Source organism: Toxorhynchites rutilus, chromosome 3 (genome assembly GCF_029784135.1).
Source record: "Toxorhynchites rutilus septentrionalis strain SRP chromosome 3, ASM2978413v1, whole genome shotgun sequence".
Classification (NCBI taxonomy): Eukaryota; Metazoa; Arthropoda; class Insecta; order Diptera; family Culicidae; genus Toxorhynchites; species Toxorhynchites rutilus.
In genome coordinates, this window is record NC_073746.1 from 314,368,252 (window position 1) to 314,384,833 (window position 16,582).

Sequence of the window (16,582 nt, forward strand, 5' to 3'; positions counted from 1 at the left end):
AATTAGGATAGAATAAAAATTGTATAAAAACCCAAGGTTCTCTGAATAAAGCAAGTAGTCTTTGGAATCGTGTGGTACGATTAGATCCGAAACCTCCTATTGAATCGATTGACGAGAGTTCTTTAGATTCAAGTTTTCCATCGTCCGCAGCAATAGTTGTATAATTTGCGCTCGGAGTTCGTGAAGATCTTGTACTCGTTTATCCTCCCGCTTAGTTGATATTCGATAGATTGATCAGCTCCAGTTCGTTGCTCGTTCCGTACGGAATTAGTGCGAAGGCAGTCAGTTCAATTTATTGAAAGGAATAACTCTGACTAGCTTCCGTTCATGGCTCGTTCTGTATGGAATTAGTACGAAGTCAGTCAATTCAGTTTGTTCCAGAAACAAAGGTAATTCACCTGACACTTTTTCGTACTTTAACCCTGTAAAGTGCCAATCCAGATTCGCAAGGTTGATTCCTTCTCTCAACCGAGTTTGTGTATTGAGCATCTTTTACACAGTGGATGCTAGGGTTTGCAGCCCACGCATGATCAAACATCTCTTCTGTACAGTGTTTGGATTTCGATCAAAATCGAATGATACACAATGACACAAGTAACGTTCACGAACATATAACCAAATATGAGGAGATTATTCAGATACTTGTATGAATGACAGCAATTACTTGTGTAACATTACATGATTAAACCAAGAGAGGAACGAAGACTGTTGTTTGCATCAAGGCGTCTCTATATATACCAGGTGAAACAATCATATGAAATGCACTTTCAGCCATATTGGAATTGCTGTCGGTATTGTTTACAAACAGCTCTGGTGAAAATCTCTACCAAGTCGGAAGAACAGGAAAATCATCAGAACGCTGCCGGCGGCTCTCTACAAACTGCTACGACGCTTATTCGAACGATGCCTACTATGTTCGGCTTTCGCGAATTTTTGTGAAAAAGAAGGGATGATATTGTAGAATTTCATTCTCATCCAGTTCATCCACTACTCTCGCATGTGAAAATGCAAAAATGGCGTATCCTAGCAATAACAAAACAAACAACCCCCGCTCTTATTGAAGTGATGATGTTGCTTCACCTGTCATACATTTATACAAGCGCCTTGGTTTGCATATTCGAGCTGTATCAAACATCGCAAACCATTTTCGAAGCCTGCATACAAGTTTGAACCGCATATATCGTCCCGCTCTACTATACCGAAACCCACTGCACAGACAAGTGCAAAGCAATAAATGATACAAAAAAATTACGTCATCATTCGGTCACCATTTGCGGAGAGCAACGAATGGGAAAAGAGAGCGGTGTTGCTAGTAAAACTATGCGGTCTATATGAATATACATATTTCAAAGGATAGCAGCGTTATAAATTGAAAATATAATCTGACTACCCTTCCCTTAGCCTCTATGCAGCTAAATAATGATATAGTTTGCACTCTCTGAAACTTAAAAATCAGGATCTGCTACATTAGCTGAATATGAATCATTCGCTTTGCGTAGTCCGTATGATCCTGCTGTTTCATGATGCATGGAGAGGTTGATATGCATATGTTAGAGGCAAAGGAGAAAATAAACTTTCGTATATGATGGTTCTGCTTGCGTGTCGGTGTATCATGAAGTGCGAACCGATGCAGAGTTGTCTCGTTCTCTTTTGTGTCATGATTTACCGCACATAACAACAAAAGAATGCCGCGTGGGGAAATGATTTGTATATGATCATATTTGAACAAAGGAAAGCGATTTTTTCAGTGAATGGATCATTTGGCAAACACTGCTTCTGCATGAAAAGCACTAAGGTGGTGATTAATATACTATGGTGGCAGGCACCTAGGAAGCGATTGGTCATTGAGGGTAAGAACTTTTGAAATAATCCAATGTACCAAATTTCGACCAAGTTTAATCTGTCAAAAAGTTTCAAATATTCGATTTCCGGTTAAACAGTGTGCTTCCACCTTTAGTAATAAACATGCAGTATTCGTGATCAGTTGAAGAGATCATTCATACATATTAGTAAATATCAGTAAAGTTTCATATTAGTAGATATCAGTAAAGCTGATATCAGATTTAGTAAACATTATTACCAGTGATTTGTTTTTCCCGACTAAATTTGTTTTATTTTGTCGTACCCAGATTCATCTTCTTGAATGGCGTTAACGTTCACTGTGGAACGTATGCATTAACTAGCATCATTTATTAATACTTATTTGAGATTTCTTAAGCCAAATAACACGCTTTGAATGCGCTTTGAATGGGCAAGCTCTAGAATACGCGTGACCACAGTGCAAGTCGAAGGAAATTTCTCTGACGAAAAATCCCCCGGCCAGAATCGATCGAACCCGAACACCCGGCATGATAATGTGAGACGCTAACCACTCGGCCACGGGTGCACTACCCAGATTCATATCAGTCGTTAATCTGTGGTCACGCTCTAGAATACGCGTGACCACAGTGCAAGTCGAAGGAAATTTCTCTGACGGAAAATCCCCCGGCCAGAATCGATCGAACCCGAACACCCGGCATGATAATGTGAGACGCTAACCACTCGGCCACTGGTGCACTACCCAGATTCATATCAAGACGGGTCTACGGTACTAGGTGAGGCCGTTTCGTCACTAAGTTGGTTAGGGGAGCGGTATATGAAAACAGTACGGAAGAAAGCAGAAGTGGAATTATTTTCTTGAAGCGTGAAAGAGACAGACTGATCACGAGCGAGCTTGGGCACAAGCGTATTGTGTTTTGTTTACAAACAAAACACAGTAGACTTCCAAGATGGCCGAAGAGTAGTTTTAGCAAGTTGGCCCACCTTAGTATATACTTCTATGCGTCTTGATTCATATCAGTCGTTAATTTAAATTCTTTCTATTACTCTCTGGATGTTTTGCAGTACTAGTTTGTCCCTAAAGTAAATTTGATACATTTTCAAGAATGTAAAATAAATCAACAATATTTACGATGCATTTGGCCCAAGGTTCACTCGACATCCTGCACTATAGTGGTTCCAAAAAATCTGTATTGATGATGAAACCTTTGAAGATAAGGAAAATAATAGGCGGCTATCATTGAGAGTCTTTTTTTACTCCGTTTATTTATTTTATTTACGCCCATTAGCATTTCAGCTGCAATAGAGCTGGATTTGAGCGTATATATGTTTATTATATCGATGGCCGAGTGGCTAGCGTCACACCTAACATGCCGGAGGTTCGGGTTCGATTCCCGTTCTGGCCGGGGGACTTTTTCGTCATAGGTATTTCCTTCGACTTGGTCACGCTTGCCACTCAGAATGCATTCAAGGCGTGTTACTTGGCATAGAAATCGCAACTAAGTACTAATAAGAAATGATGCAAGTTTTACTACGTTGAGACGGCGAAGTTCCTCTAGGGAACGTTAGTGCCATTTAAGAAGAAGAAGACATATGACAAATTGCACAATATCGCCCTTTCGGTGTAAGGCATTTTGTTCCAATCGGACAGCGGAGACAGTTAATATTAGGCTTCCATTGTTAGCACAAATAGTCCAACGATTTTTATTTTTGGCAGCAGCGCATGTGTGGATGGAGAGAGGTCAGAATTTCGACCGTGAACCGATTTCCGTCACTGATAATGATTGCGTGAAATTAGTTATTCTATAACAACACACAAAGATGGTCAAATTGAGGACCCTGATATTTTGAACTCACGATCGTTCCTTTAGCAAGCGGACGCGGAATTATTGTATCCACGACGACCCGAGAGTTGCCGAGTTCTTGGCGAAGCCAATTTGCGTACAACTGCAAGAGAGCAAAATGACATAGCTCTCCTGTGATTTTCCTGGTTGCGTTTCTCCATGCTTGAGGAAATGAGTAAGAATACAAACAGAACGAAATCATAGCATTGTGTCGCTTGAAACGAATCCGTCTTTATTTGTTCAATTTGAAATTAAATTCACCTTTAATGAAAATCAATCCTAATGAAGGATATATTAACCATTATTATCCATAACCTTTAGTCATTCGGTCATGGCCATGATTGAAGACAACATTTTTTCTATTTCTCAATTCTGATCGCTTTATTTTAATCGATTCGTGTAATATATTCAGTTGTGGACAATAGACTGAAGATTACATAGACTATAACAATTATAATAGCGGTCTTTTCCAGTTGGCATACACACGTGTACGTGTTTGTTCTCTTTCCACCATTATTCGACATTTCATATAAAAACATTAAAATAGCTCAATCTGCTTTTGGAAACGCATGAAAAACAATTATGTGTATGTGTGTGTGTGTGATGCATAAACACACAAGCTTCATTAGAACGGCTTGGAGCCGATGCTTTGCATCATTTTAATCGAATTCCATCTTAAATTTGAAGTTGTGACCAAAATTGTTACGCGATTGCATTTATAACACGGAACGCTGTCGACCCTCCGAAGTGATGTTGACCACTCGCTGACAGAATTAATATTGGATGATATAAATTGCAAAAAATCTGCTTTTACGCTCCGTGTGAGCAAGTTATCATTCAGAATGCTTCAAATTTCCCTCAATTTAAACCATTTACGGATTATAATGTATAGCATATCAAAAAAATCTTAAATTTCGATTCAATTGGTATGCAAATCGTCAAAATCAGATTGGAGCAAAAAATAGATTACTGTTGATATTATTTCATGAAAAACTTGGTTTGTTTTCTGATTCGTCACTCTTACTGAAAAAAAGTAGCCTTTACGCTCAATGCTTGGCCACGGGAGCACAAATCAAAAACATTGCATTGCGTAATTCTTAAGAAGTTTTATTTTTTCGCGTAAGTTACCAATTTTATTTACAAAAAATGTAACAGTAAATGTTATTTTTCAGGAGCGCGTTCTCTTGACACTAAGGCCGACGACATAATAAACGTGGTGCGGTGCGATTAATTGGAGCTCATCGCGTGCTATGACATACTGATCGCTTAAATCTCGCGTTTTTTGATGTTTCATTCCACTCCATTCTATATGTAAACAACCCAGCAAAGGATGCCAATATGATAACATGTCTTCATTTTGTAAAGAGTTAAATTGTGAGACATTAGATTTGGTATTAAATTGTATGTATGCGATATTTTTCTCAAAAAAGCTTCAACCGAACATCTAAACTGGAAGTACAGCAAATGAAACATTTTTCTCAGTGGAATTAGTTTTTTTCTCAAATGTCTTTAATACTTTTTTTATTCACTCAATTAACGGCAATTTTCATTTCCATGTGCATGTATTTCAACGATATTGAAGATCGTTTTTTTCTGTGAACATGGTAAATGGAAAGCTCTTAACGTAATATCGTGTTTCTTAGAACTCATTGCAATAAATTTTAAAAAATGGTTTTCATTATATGCATTATGTAAGTTAGAATTAAGTTATATGATTTATCGAGCAGAAGAAAAATAATAATTCAACAACTCAATTTTTATTTTTGTTCGATGAGTTCGATTGTGAAGACATTAATGAAAATCCTCTGGCAACCATCACTTGCGATCACTCGCGAAAAAACACTCCACAAACAGTTCCGCCGCATTGAAATCCGCATTGCATCGCGTTTACTATGTCAGATCTGGGCGATTTGCATTTGATTTCCGCATTCGTGAACGAAAATCTCAAACGAGTCCGCATTTCGTTTACTATGTCAGGTTCGGGCGATTTGCATTTGATTTCCGCATGCATTCGTGAACGAAAACCGCAAACGAGCCCGCGCCCGCATCGCATCGCGTTCACTATGTCCTCGGCCTAAGGCTAGGCGTAAATTGAGAAACGTACAGCACTCATGAGCTAACACGAGACTATCAACACGACTCATATGTGCCACACGTCGCGAGGTACTGCGCATATTGAGTTGCAGTTTGGTGTAAATAACGTGCCACGCGCATACAATGTCTGACTCACACATAGATGCGCGATATATTTATTTACTAACCAGCCTTCACACCCGGCGTCACAAGAGTCGCGTCTTATACTTATGACAGACATACAGCTGTACTTGCGTTGTACTTCGAAAATTGTATGTCTGTCACCATGTACAGCGCTAGAACCATGCAAGCAACTCGGTACAATCGCTGTATCTGTACCGACCTATTTCACCGTTGTACATGGTTACAGCTTGTCAATTTCAACTGCTCGCAGCGCCATAGACGGGTAGTGGTGGCACCATGAACAAGTTTTGTCAACACCGAATCAAAACACCGCAGTGTTAAATATTCAGTTAGAGACGAATGAACTCCCAGAGTTTAAAGTCTCTTAAATCCAACACCAATTCCAATTCCTATTCAGTTCGTGAGGAAAAAAACTATAAACTATATATACCTGTGGCCAAGAGTAGTTGAACAACGGTAATGGAGCTAGCAAAGAAAAGGAAGGCTACGATGCTCGACAAATCGGGGATGCTGGTCGTCATTGAAGTGTGGAAGGACAATATTCTGTCCCTTCGGAGCACTTCCAAGAATTCCCACATCTACAAGCAAATGTGTGAGGAGCTGAAAGGCCACGGCGTTATACTTACGGCGGTCGAATTGAAAAACCGGATCAATAATCTCTCTCGGAAGTACAGGTAGATACTTTTTGAAAAGAATATAAAATCAAGTCAAAATAATGGCATATTTGGTCCCTATGTGGGGAAATGTGCCCTTTGTCAAAATAATCACAAGTGCCCCTGATTTTCATAAATTCCTGATCCACTGAAAAAATTCATGAAATTAATGCCAGAGATAAGATATTTTTTGTGGCATTTGTGATTATTTTGACAACTGAGCTACTAAAAAGACATATTTACAAAGCATACGGACCAAATATGCTTTTATTTTGGCTCGAATTAACATGCTTTTCGGCTGTTAAAACTTTTGAGTCAGCACTCTACGGGCAATTTTTTGAGATAGTGTACTTTTAAAGATCCGAAAGAAACGCCATGGGGCCCTCGGGAGGATCACCTTCTTCTTGGGATTATTTTGATATTCTACACAGCTTTCTCCATACTTATAAACAAAACAGCACTCGCGATTTGATGGATGAGGTGATTGGTTCCGGTAAGTTAAAAGTAATTTTGACAGTAAATTTTCGAAAGAAGGAGACTGCATGGATCGACTTTCTCTTGTGTTAAACATCATCTAGAAAGCTTTCATTACCATTTTTAATTTATTAAATGTGAGATAAGAACTTCCCTTTCAATTTGAGTCGTACAAATATAGTATCTTTTTTTTTTTTTTCCAATTCGTTTATTTGTAAGGCTCAATCGCATAAGCTTTGCGGAGCCGCTAACTCAAGTTTTGTTTATACAAAAATTTCATCTTAAATCTATGTTTAGTAGGTTTCGACCGATTACTCGCGGTTTACTCGAGGTTAGAGGGGCAACAATTTTTGTGGGACGGGTCAGGTTAGGGATATGGATATGAGGTATCATTGTCTCAACCGAGGGTTGCCGCACGCACTGTAGCATTGTGCATAATGACCAGGGATAGCATCTGGTGTTCGACTAGCTGTCGAGGGTGGGCGACGGTGAGATGAGGGGACAATACAAACAAACTAATAACGAAAAAGAAAAAAAAAACACAAAAGCATTAAATTCTTATACTAGACCGTTTCACAAACATATAGATCAACTGCATATAGCAGATGTCGCGAGTTCCCAACACGTCTCTAACAGGAACATAGGGTTGTCTTCCTTGGACCTCAAGGGCATTCAAAAGGTACTCTCTGGCTGCGTAATTATCCGTACATTGCCAAACTGCGTGATCGATGTCATCGTAACCGTTTCCACACCGACAGACATTGTTTTGAACAAGATTTATTCTGTCTATCAAACAATTCGCCTTCCTGGGCACCCACCTTTGCTAGAGTGTCCGCCTTCTCATTGCCAGGAATTGAGCAATGAGAGGGGACCCATACAAAGGTTATCTTATAAGATCTTTCGATCAGTGCACTCATCTGCAGCCTCACTTTTGTGAGGAAATAAGATGGGTGCCTACTAGTTCTCATCGACTGGAGAGCCTCAAGCGAACTGAGACTATCCGAGAAAATGAAGTAATGATCTGCAGGCTTGTTGGAGATCATCCCCAATGCGAAGTCGATTGCTGCCAGCTCAGCAACATAAACGGAACAAGGTTCCTGCAGTTTACGGAAGGCGCTCGAATTTTCATTGAAAACACCGAAGCCAGTGGATCCATTGAGGCGAGACCCATCAGTGAAGTATCTTTTCATGCAATTGACTTTTGAGTACTTTCGGTTAAAAATACGGGGAATGTAAGTTGATCGAAGCTGATCTGAGATTCCAAGTATTGCTTGTTTCATCGACAGATCGTATTCAATTGAGGAACTGCTGATGGTGAAGTGAGCACGGTCTGGAGTAAACGATGGAAGACAAATATCTGACGAAATATAGTGGTGGTATATTCTCATAAACCGAGATTGTATATTTAGATGAAGAATTTTTTCAAAGTTTTCAATCAAAAGTGTGTTCGTGACTCCGCATTTCACCAGTATTCTGAGAGAAAGTTCCCAGAATCGGTTCTGTAGAGGAGTTACTCCTGCCAGAACCTCGAGACTCATGTTATGCGTTGAGTGCATACAGCCAAGAGCTATACGCAGACAATGATATTGAATTCGTTCCAGTTTTAGAAGGTGACTTTTAGCTGCTGAGAGAAAGCAAAAAGAGCCATACTCCAGAATGGATAGAATAGTTGTTTTATAAAGTGTTATGAGATCTCCCGGATTAGCTCCCCACCACGTGCCGCAAATCGAGCGGAGGAAGTTGACCCTCTTTTGACATTTTTGCTTCAAATACGTAATGTGGGTATTCCAAGTGCATTTTGAATCAAACCAGACACCAAGGTACTTGAAAGTCAATGATTGGGTAATGCTTCTGCCCAAAAGCTTAAGTTGCAATTGGGCTGGGAACCGCTTTCGAGTAAACACTACCAGTTCGGTTTTCTGCGGCGAGAATTCGATCCCTAAGTTCCTTGCCCAAGAAGACAAGTTATCTAAGGAATTTTGCAATGGTCTTTGCAAATTTTCGGCATGGAGACCTCTGACGGAAACCACACCATCATCTGCAAGCTGTCTAAGCGTGCATTGTTCTGCCAAACAACTGTCAATATCTTTCACATAAAAATTATAAAGAAGGGAGCCTTGGGGTAGACCCATATAACTATTTCTGGAAGTTGTCAGTTGTCCAAGGGTGAAGTTCATTCGCTTTTCTGACAACAAATTGTACAAAAAGTTATTCAAAATTCCAGGAAGTCCACATCTGTCCAGATTGTCTGACAGAATTTCTATGGTAACCGAATCAAAAGCTCCCTTAATATCCAAGAATACTGAAGCCAATTGCTCCTTGTGCGCAAAGGCCAGTTGAATATCTGTAGAAAGCAACGCTAGACAATCGTTTGTTCCTTTGCTCTTGCGAAACCCAAATTGTGTACTTGATAGCAAATTATTTGTCTCGATCCATTGATCGAGTCTTCGAAGGATCATTTTCTCCAACAATTTTCTAATGCACGAGAGCATAGCAATCGGACGGTATGAGTTATGGTCAGACGCTGGTTTGCCAGGCTTTTGAATTGCTATTACTTTGACCTGTCTCCATTCGGGTGGCACAATGTTGTTTTCTAGTAGGGTATTGAATAAGTCTAGCAAGCGTCTTTTCGCGATATCGGGAAGATTTTTTAGAAGAACGAATTTAATCATATCGCTTCCGGGTGAAGAGTTGTTCGATGAAAGAAGAGCCATAGAAAATTCCAGCACTGAGAATGGTCCGTCCAGAGGTCCACTGCTCGGAGACGTTTCTCGAAGAGTATGTTGGGCTGGAACTGAGTCTGGACAGACCTTTTTCGCGAAATCGAATATCCATCGGTTGGAGTATTCTTCACTCTCGTTGGTAGATGAGCGGTTACGCATGTTGCGAGCTACCCTCCACAAGGTACGTATTGAGGTTTCACGAGAAAGACCTTCAATGAAATTGCGCCAGTAACCGCGTTAAATATAGTATCAAATCTCATGCAATGGGTGACTGTAGCGGTGGTCCAAATGACCTGTTTGGTATAATTATTCTGAAAAGAATCAAACTGAGACCTTGCAGAATTATGCGCGGAACGTGAATGTATGTAAATAACCACTCAGTCTTAGCATTCAAATTCATTTTCATTGAAGCAGCTTTGGATTTATGAGTAATTTGAGTTGGGTTCTGATTCAAGATAGAATAGATAGTTCATCCGGCATCTTCTGGAAAGTATTCCAGCCAAATTTTATAGTTTTTCACTCAACTTGAAAACAGTTTTTTGATCTATATCAGGCATTAACGAAGCAACTAACAATATCTTTTATTTTGTTCCAGATGATGACTACTGCGATGCTGAGTATTTAGATGAAGCGTACAACCCGGAGAACGACACATTCGCTCAATCTATGTTTATGTCACCTTCTGCGCCGACATCATCAGTATCATCGCCATCACCAACACTGCCATCATCAAGCCGCAGGCATTCCGCTCCTAAAGAGAAAAAAAAATGTACAGGAAAAATTGTTGGAATTGGCTATAAAATAAAACGAAAATATGGTTACTTTGGGGCTGTCCACATACCACGTGGACAGAAAAAGTACGGTTCTAGACACCCCCCTCCCCCTCCGTGGACAAGCGTGGACATTTCTTATACCCCTCCCCTCTTTGTCCACGTGGACATTCCTATCTTTTTTTCGGAGAAAAAAGCGATTTTTTTCTTATTTATTTTTTTTTCAAGAAAGTTGTAGGGTTGTATCCGAACCATAACGAACCGTAGTTGACGTAGGATTTTATTTTAGTCTTATCAATGCCCTAGACTAATGAAGGAGAGTTGTGATAACTTTTAACTGCTATTTGCCTATTTATTTTCTATCTTTTAATACATTATTATGTTTAATCACAATTAAACGGTTTAACTTAAAAATTTTTTTTTACTTTATAGTTTTTATAGTTTATTATTTTATAGTTTTTAGTACATTATCTCTTTCATTAGAATATTTCTCTACAATAAAACCATTGTACTGTATTCTATCAGTCAAAAAAATTCATCTGATACCGATATTGAGTGGATTGCAGAAAATACATAGTGTGTTCTCCAAGTCAAGTTCGTTCGTTTGATACACATATCTCATCAGCCTTTTTTTAGATGATATGGAATCAGCTATTTTGTAGCGGTGGCCAAATTGTATTTTTCAAGATAAGCAGTTTTAAAATGACAGCAGAGATAAAGGTATTTTATAAATTCGGACAGTTCCTATTGGTCATATTTCTATTAATGTGGGACAACCCTACAGACATACAAACATACAGACGAACAGTTCAAGCTGAATAAAGCCGTTTAATAAAGAAATTTGCTATTTTGTGATTGCGGCCATCTTGGATTTGGATTTTTCATGATCTACTAAGATCTACTATACAAGCCCTTTTATTTGACACCCATATTAATCGGGTTTTGAGAAAATATGCAGTCCGCCATTTGATAGTGGCAGCCATCATAGATTTGCATTTTTCATAAACAACTGTGTTCTACTAGTCAAGCCCTTTCATTTGATACCCATATTAATGGGGTTTTTACATAATATGTAGTCCGCCATTTGGTAGCATTTTGATGGATTTGCATTTTTCATAAATAACCGTGTTCTACTAGTCAAGCCCTTTCAGTTGATACTCATAATAATAGGGTTTTGAGAAAATATGTAGTCCGCCATTTTGTAGTGACAGCCATCTTGGATAACCGTATTCTACTAGTCCAGCCCTTTCATTTGGTACCCATATTGATGGGGTTTTTGGAAAACCCATATTGATGAGGTTTTGAGAAAATCTGTGATCCGCCATTTTGTAGCGGCCGCCATCTTGGATTTTTAAGATCATGAAATACGCAGTTTTATAATGACTACAGAGATAAAGGTGTGTTCCAAATTTCAGATGAATCGGTCAACAGGAAGGGGGTCAAATTTCTGTGGATCAGCGCTACAGAGAAACATGTTACAAACATATAAACATACAAACAGATTACAGGGCAAGCTAAATAAAACCGTTAAAAAAAACAATAATGCTATAACTGTTCCTGATGATGCGTATAGCATCTCGAAATTGTTCAGTCATTTCGTTATGAATTTACGAAATGGTCTGCAGTTCATTGCTCTGCTCTCGTTTATGCGAAGCTCCCGTTTTACCAGCATCCCAAGATCAGAAAAATCGCAAATTAACTCAACTCCTCATCACACTTTCTTAAAGCTTACGCTTGTCGAATGTTCACGAATGCTACAGTAAGTGTTTTTGATAGTTTCGACTACATGGTTGTCGAGCTGTATTTATTAGAATTTATCGACTGATGTTTGTAAGAAGCTCATAACAGGAACGTCAGACCTCATGTCTCCTCGACAATCTGGCAAGCAATTTAGGAGTTTGACAGGGATGTGCTGCTCCTGACATAGGAGATGACCTTTTGCGGGTGAGGGCTGACTTTGGGAATAGATAACGGTTTATGTCGATTATCCCAAGAATTTTCCATTCAAAATTATCGTAAATTATAAGACCTTTTCATCGCCCATCACGATTTTTTTTACAAAAATGGCATTTTTTAACGTTTATAGAACAAGTCGCAGATAAAGATGTGATTCATTGAGTTTATTTCGGTCAAATAATGGGGAACCCATACGCCGTAGCACTTTGCTAGCTGCACCAGATGCTCAGGAACGGTGGTTTTTGGATATTTGTAGTGAATCTGTTAATTGATCTGTCGTGTACCGAATATTATTCTTAATGAATCCTCGATTTGATTTACATCAATGACGGCACGAACTTTCCGGTCCAACCCATAGAAGAGTATTTCACAAATTACCACATTTCAATAGAGGGCAATAAAGAGCTTCGCTGCTAGTAACCCTTCTTCAAAGATACGAGCCGTGCACCTTTAAAGGAATTTGTTGTTCGTCTTCTAATTTTGCAAAACCTTGGAAGTTCGGAAGAGATAGAAACGAAGTAGTTTTCGTATCCTGAACAGAAACTGGATCAAAGCCCGATCTAAGAAAACAATGTCGATCATTTTTTATATTACAATACTAAGTCTGTGATATTATCTTCATCCTGACGGAATTAATTATCCTTTACTAGCAATGAAAATAAATCGATCGCTCACAATTTATGTGCATTAGTTCCAGCATATAGATTTCAATGAAAAAGATCAAGAAGAGAAAAAAGAGAGAAGTATGGATGCCCGTCGGCACTCTCAGAGTCTCTTTACACAGTGCCAGCAACTGCCGAATCGGCCGAATCGATTAGAAACGAGTGCGAGTTGGTTCTGAAAATTGCATTCTACCTCCTTTTTTGACGTAGAACTACGTCTTACATAAAGGGTGCCAAATCAGAAAACAGGTCACGTTTTTATGAAATAAAGTTAACGTTAATAACTATTTTTGGCGCGAACGGATTTACGCGATTTACATACTAAACGAATCGGAAATTCCCTAAGATTTGTTTAATATGCTATACATTAGAATCTCCTGGTTTGTAAATGGTTAAAATACATGAAAACTTTAAGTGTTTCCATTTTCCCATATATTTGTTCTGTCCATATGTGTGCTTTCCCGAACAGAGCTGTCAGTAACGAGCAACTTATCGACGAGCAACGAAGGGAAAATCGGAGGGTTCATAGTCTCCGTGAACAAAGGAAAAGAAGAAGAATGAAGGGGAATATCTGCCTAGAGTATAAACAGTGGATCTCGCTGAGGCAAACTTTCATTCGGCATCGGACTCTTGAGCAATCTAGTTCACTTTGCTTTCGTTGCGCTTCGATCCAAGATTGGACCCCACCAGTGGTAATTCAACTTGGATATCGTCGTGTGGTTTTTCCAGTTCGTTTTTCGCGTTATTCGTATCGTGTGTTTTTCTTTCCGCGTTATAAATTGGACGCTTCGCGTAGTGTGTGATGAGTAAGAAGAAGAGGAAGGCTGGTTCGAGCACTGCAAAAAACGAAGCGTCGTCCAATAATGCACGCGATGTTGGTGCAGTGAAAAGCGCTCGCACTGAACCGAGCCTTCGCGAGTGTGACACCGCATCGAACAACATCGAAGTAGGTGACTTCGGCGCGTCGGTCGAAAATGTAAACGCCGTTACCCTGGCAGCAACCAAAATCAAGCTCCCCCCGCAGGTGGTGAAGGCGGTTGCTCTTGACAAACTTATCAGCGAATTCGCATCGATGGGTGTTACAGCAGAGTACAAGCTGTGTGGCATAATTCAGTCTTTTTCCAAGCAGTTAACATTGTCTGTTTTCCCTCATCATAAGGGCTTCGTTGGTGTCTTTGGTGCGCCAAAAAATTATTTGGGGAATTTCAAGCATCTTGAATGTCTCACTGGAATGTTCTAAGTTATTTGAGTTTGCGTGCCAGTTGCAAAACTGCCTTCAACTAGGATTGCATTTGCACTAATATTGATCATAATGAAGCATTGCTACTGTTTTCGAGGTTGTTACTAACAAAAAGAGTTTATTTCGCTTGTTCAGTCACCAAGAAAGTTCTGGAATTTTGTATGTGATTAGATTTCGCTTGCCAGTAACAAAACTTGCTCCACTGAGGGTGACAGCTGCGCTTCTCTCGAACATAAGAAAGTAATGCAACTTTTTTCGATGCCAGTAATATTAACAGAAGGGTTTCTTTTGAGAATAGCGCAAAATGACGAGAAGTGTTCATATTCCTAGTAGTTTCAAGCCACCAATGTATGGCTCTGTATGCATGCTATGGCGAACGCTTGTTTGGCGCGTTGTCATTGTTGTTTTTTACATACGGTGCCAAAGATATATTTATATAGTTATGAGATGTGGAATAATTGTGCTGGTACAACATGTATATAATCGACTGTAGCCGAGTCTATGTCAATTGCGATAAAGGCCACCGGAATAGCGTTCGAGGTAAATTTTCAATGCATTGACATGAAATAAATTGCGACATACGATCAGCTAGTGTATTGTTTTTCGAGGGCAAGAATGAATCATCAATCAATTATCGTCAACGGATTTTACAATGAAAAAACCATTTCAGAGATTATTCTACTAAGCAGTTGTTTCTAAAATTCCACAGCATTATAGAATAATATCCGAAAATATAAATAAGCGACTTATATAACAGCTTATATAACTTATATAACAGCTTATAATAACTTATATAACATCGTAGTTCTACGTCAACAATGCGGTCGTATCTTGGATACAACCTCCTACAATTTTTTTTTTGTTTTGACACGGGCCAGTCGCCACATACATGCATACAAATTAGACGTAATGTATTTTTAAAAAAAGTGTCCACGTGTAAATTATCTATACCCCCTCCCCCCTTACCGTGGACAAACGTGGACATTTCGTGACCCCTACCCCCCCTCCAGTTGTCCACGTGGTATGTGGACAGCCCCTTTTATGGAGCATTCCAAGACTACAGATCTTCAAATAATCGAGATCATGAAAGAAAATAACGCGTTGATGAGCAAGCTGGTCGATAAAATTTGAATTAGAAATTGGAAATTTGAACCAAATAAAACATGTTCAAAAAATCAAATGAATACAGAAATTGATGAAAAGTTTGCGGTGGTGGGTACCACCCACTGTTTTTACAGTGAATATAGAGGGAGATAATGGGACTGTTTCCCTGTGATATTTACCGAAATGTACCATCAGTGCGTTTCTAATCCTGGATGCTGATGCGTTTTCGTTTCTTACTATCAATCCTCTTTGGGGTTGTTGCTTCGAATTTAAGGTTTGAATCTGGATCATCCATTTTTTGTTAATATGGTCATTGTGGTTGTTACATAGGTTATGTAGAATGCAGCAAGTTTTGATAATTGTATTGACATTATTTAGGTCGACCTCCAAACCTTTCCCGATTCTTCTGAAACGGGCCTTCAGATGGCCGAAAGCATTCTCTACAACCCGTCGGCATGCTAATAGATGATAATTAAATAACTTTTCATGCTCCGGCTGATCTACAGAAAATAGAAACGGCTTCATCACCTGGTTTGACAGTCTGAAAGCCGAATCTTCGATCAACAGTATCGGTACTACAACCCCTTCGATTAGTTTCGAATGCGCTTTAAATGTCTCGTTCGTACAGTGTACTTTTTTGAGTTTGGAGTTCTCAAAAATAGTTGGAACATTTGAACGGCCAGGAACTCCTACGTTGATATATGTGAACCGGTAACGATGATCCACCGCAGCAAACAGAATAACCGAATGCCATCCTTTGAAGTTATAGTAGTCGGTTGCCTCATTTTTTGGTACTTTGACTTCTATATGGCATCCATCAATGGCACCGTAGCATTGTGGAAAACCCAGTTTCTCGAAGCCACCGACTATTTCTGATATCTTCTCCGAGGTTGGTGGGTATGCGTCAAACACTTCGTGTTGCACAACATCTACAACCGCATTGCAGATTTCAATGACCAGTTCACCCGTAGTTGTTCTTCCTACACCGAATAGACTTCCAATAGTTCTATATTCCGCTGACGATCCGAAAGCATACAGGGCAATAGCGATGCGTTTCTCCAACCGAATAGCAGACCGCCAAAGAGTATCTTCTCTTTGCAGGCGATGTAATTTTTTGACCA

At 39.4% G+C, this 16,582-nt stretch overlaps 1 protein-coding gene across 1 annotated transcript; it reads left to right on the forward strand.

Annotated features, from left to right (window-relative positions):
- The first annotated feature begins 6,043 nt into the window (after window positions 1–6,043).
- LOC129774452 (uncharacterized) lies at window positions 6,044–16,454 on the forward strand. Its single transcript, XM_055778190.1, has 4 exons — window positions 6,044–6,553; window positions 6,991–7,025; window positions 10,325–10,498; window positions 16,408–16,454. The coding sequence occupies exons 1-4, from the start codon at window positions 6,339–6,341 to the stop codon at window positions 16,452–16,454; spliced, it is 471 nt and encodes a 156-aa protein (XP_055634165.1). The 5' UTR covers window positions 6,044–6,338.
- Window positions 16,455–16,582: the final 128 nt, after the last annotated feature.

Coding starts and splice junctions, on each gene's coding strand:
- LOC129774452 (XM_055778190.1), top strand. CDS start 6,339: ATGGAGCTAGCAAAGAAAAGGAAGGCTACGATGCTCGACAAATCGGGG. Junction 7,026..10,324: donor GGATGAGGTGATTGGTTCCG/GTAAGTTAAAAG, acceptor ATTTTGTTCCAG/ATGATGACTACTGCGATGCT. Junction 10,499..16,407: donor TCCTAAAGAGAAAAAAAAAT/GTACAGGAAAAA, acceptor ACCGCATTGCAG/ATTTCAATGACCAGTTCACC.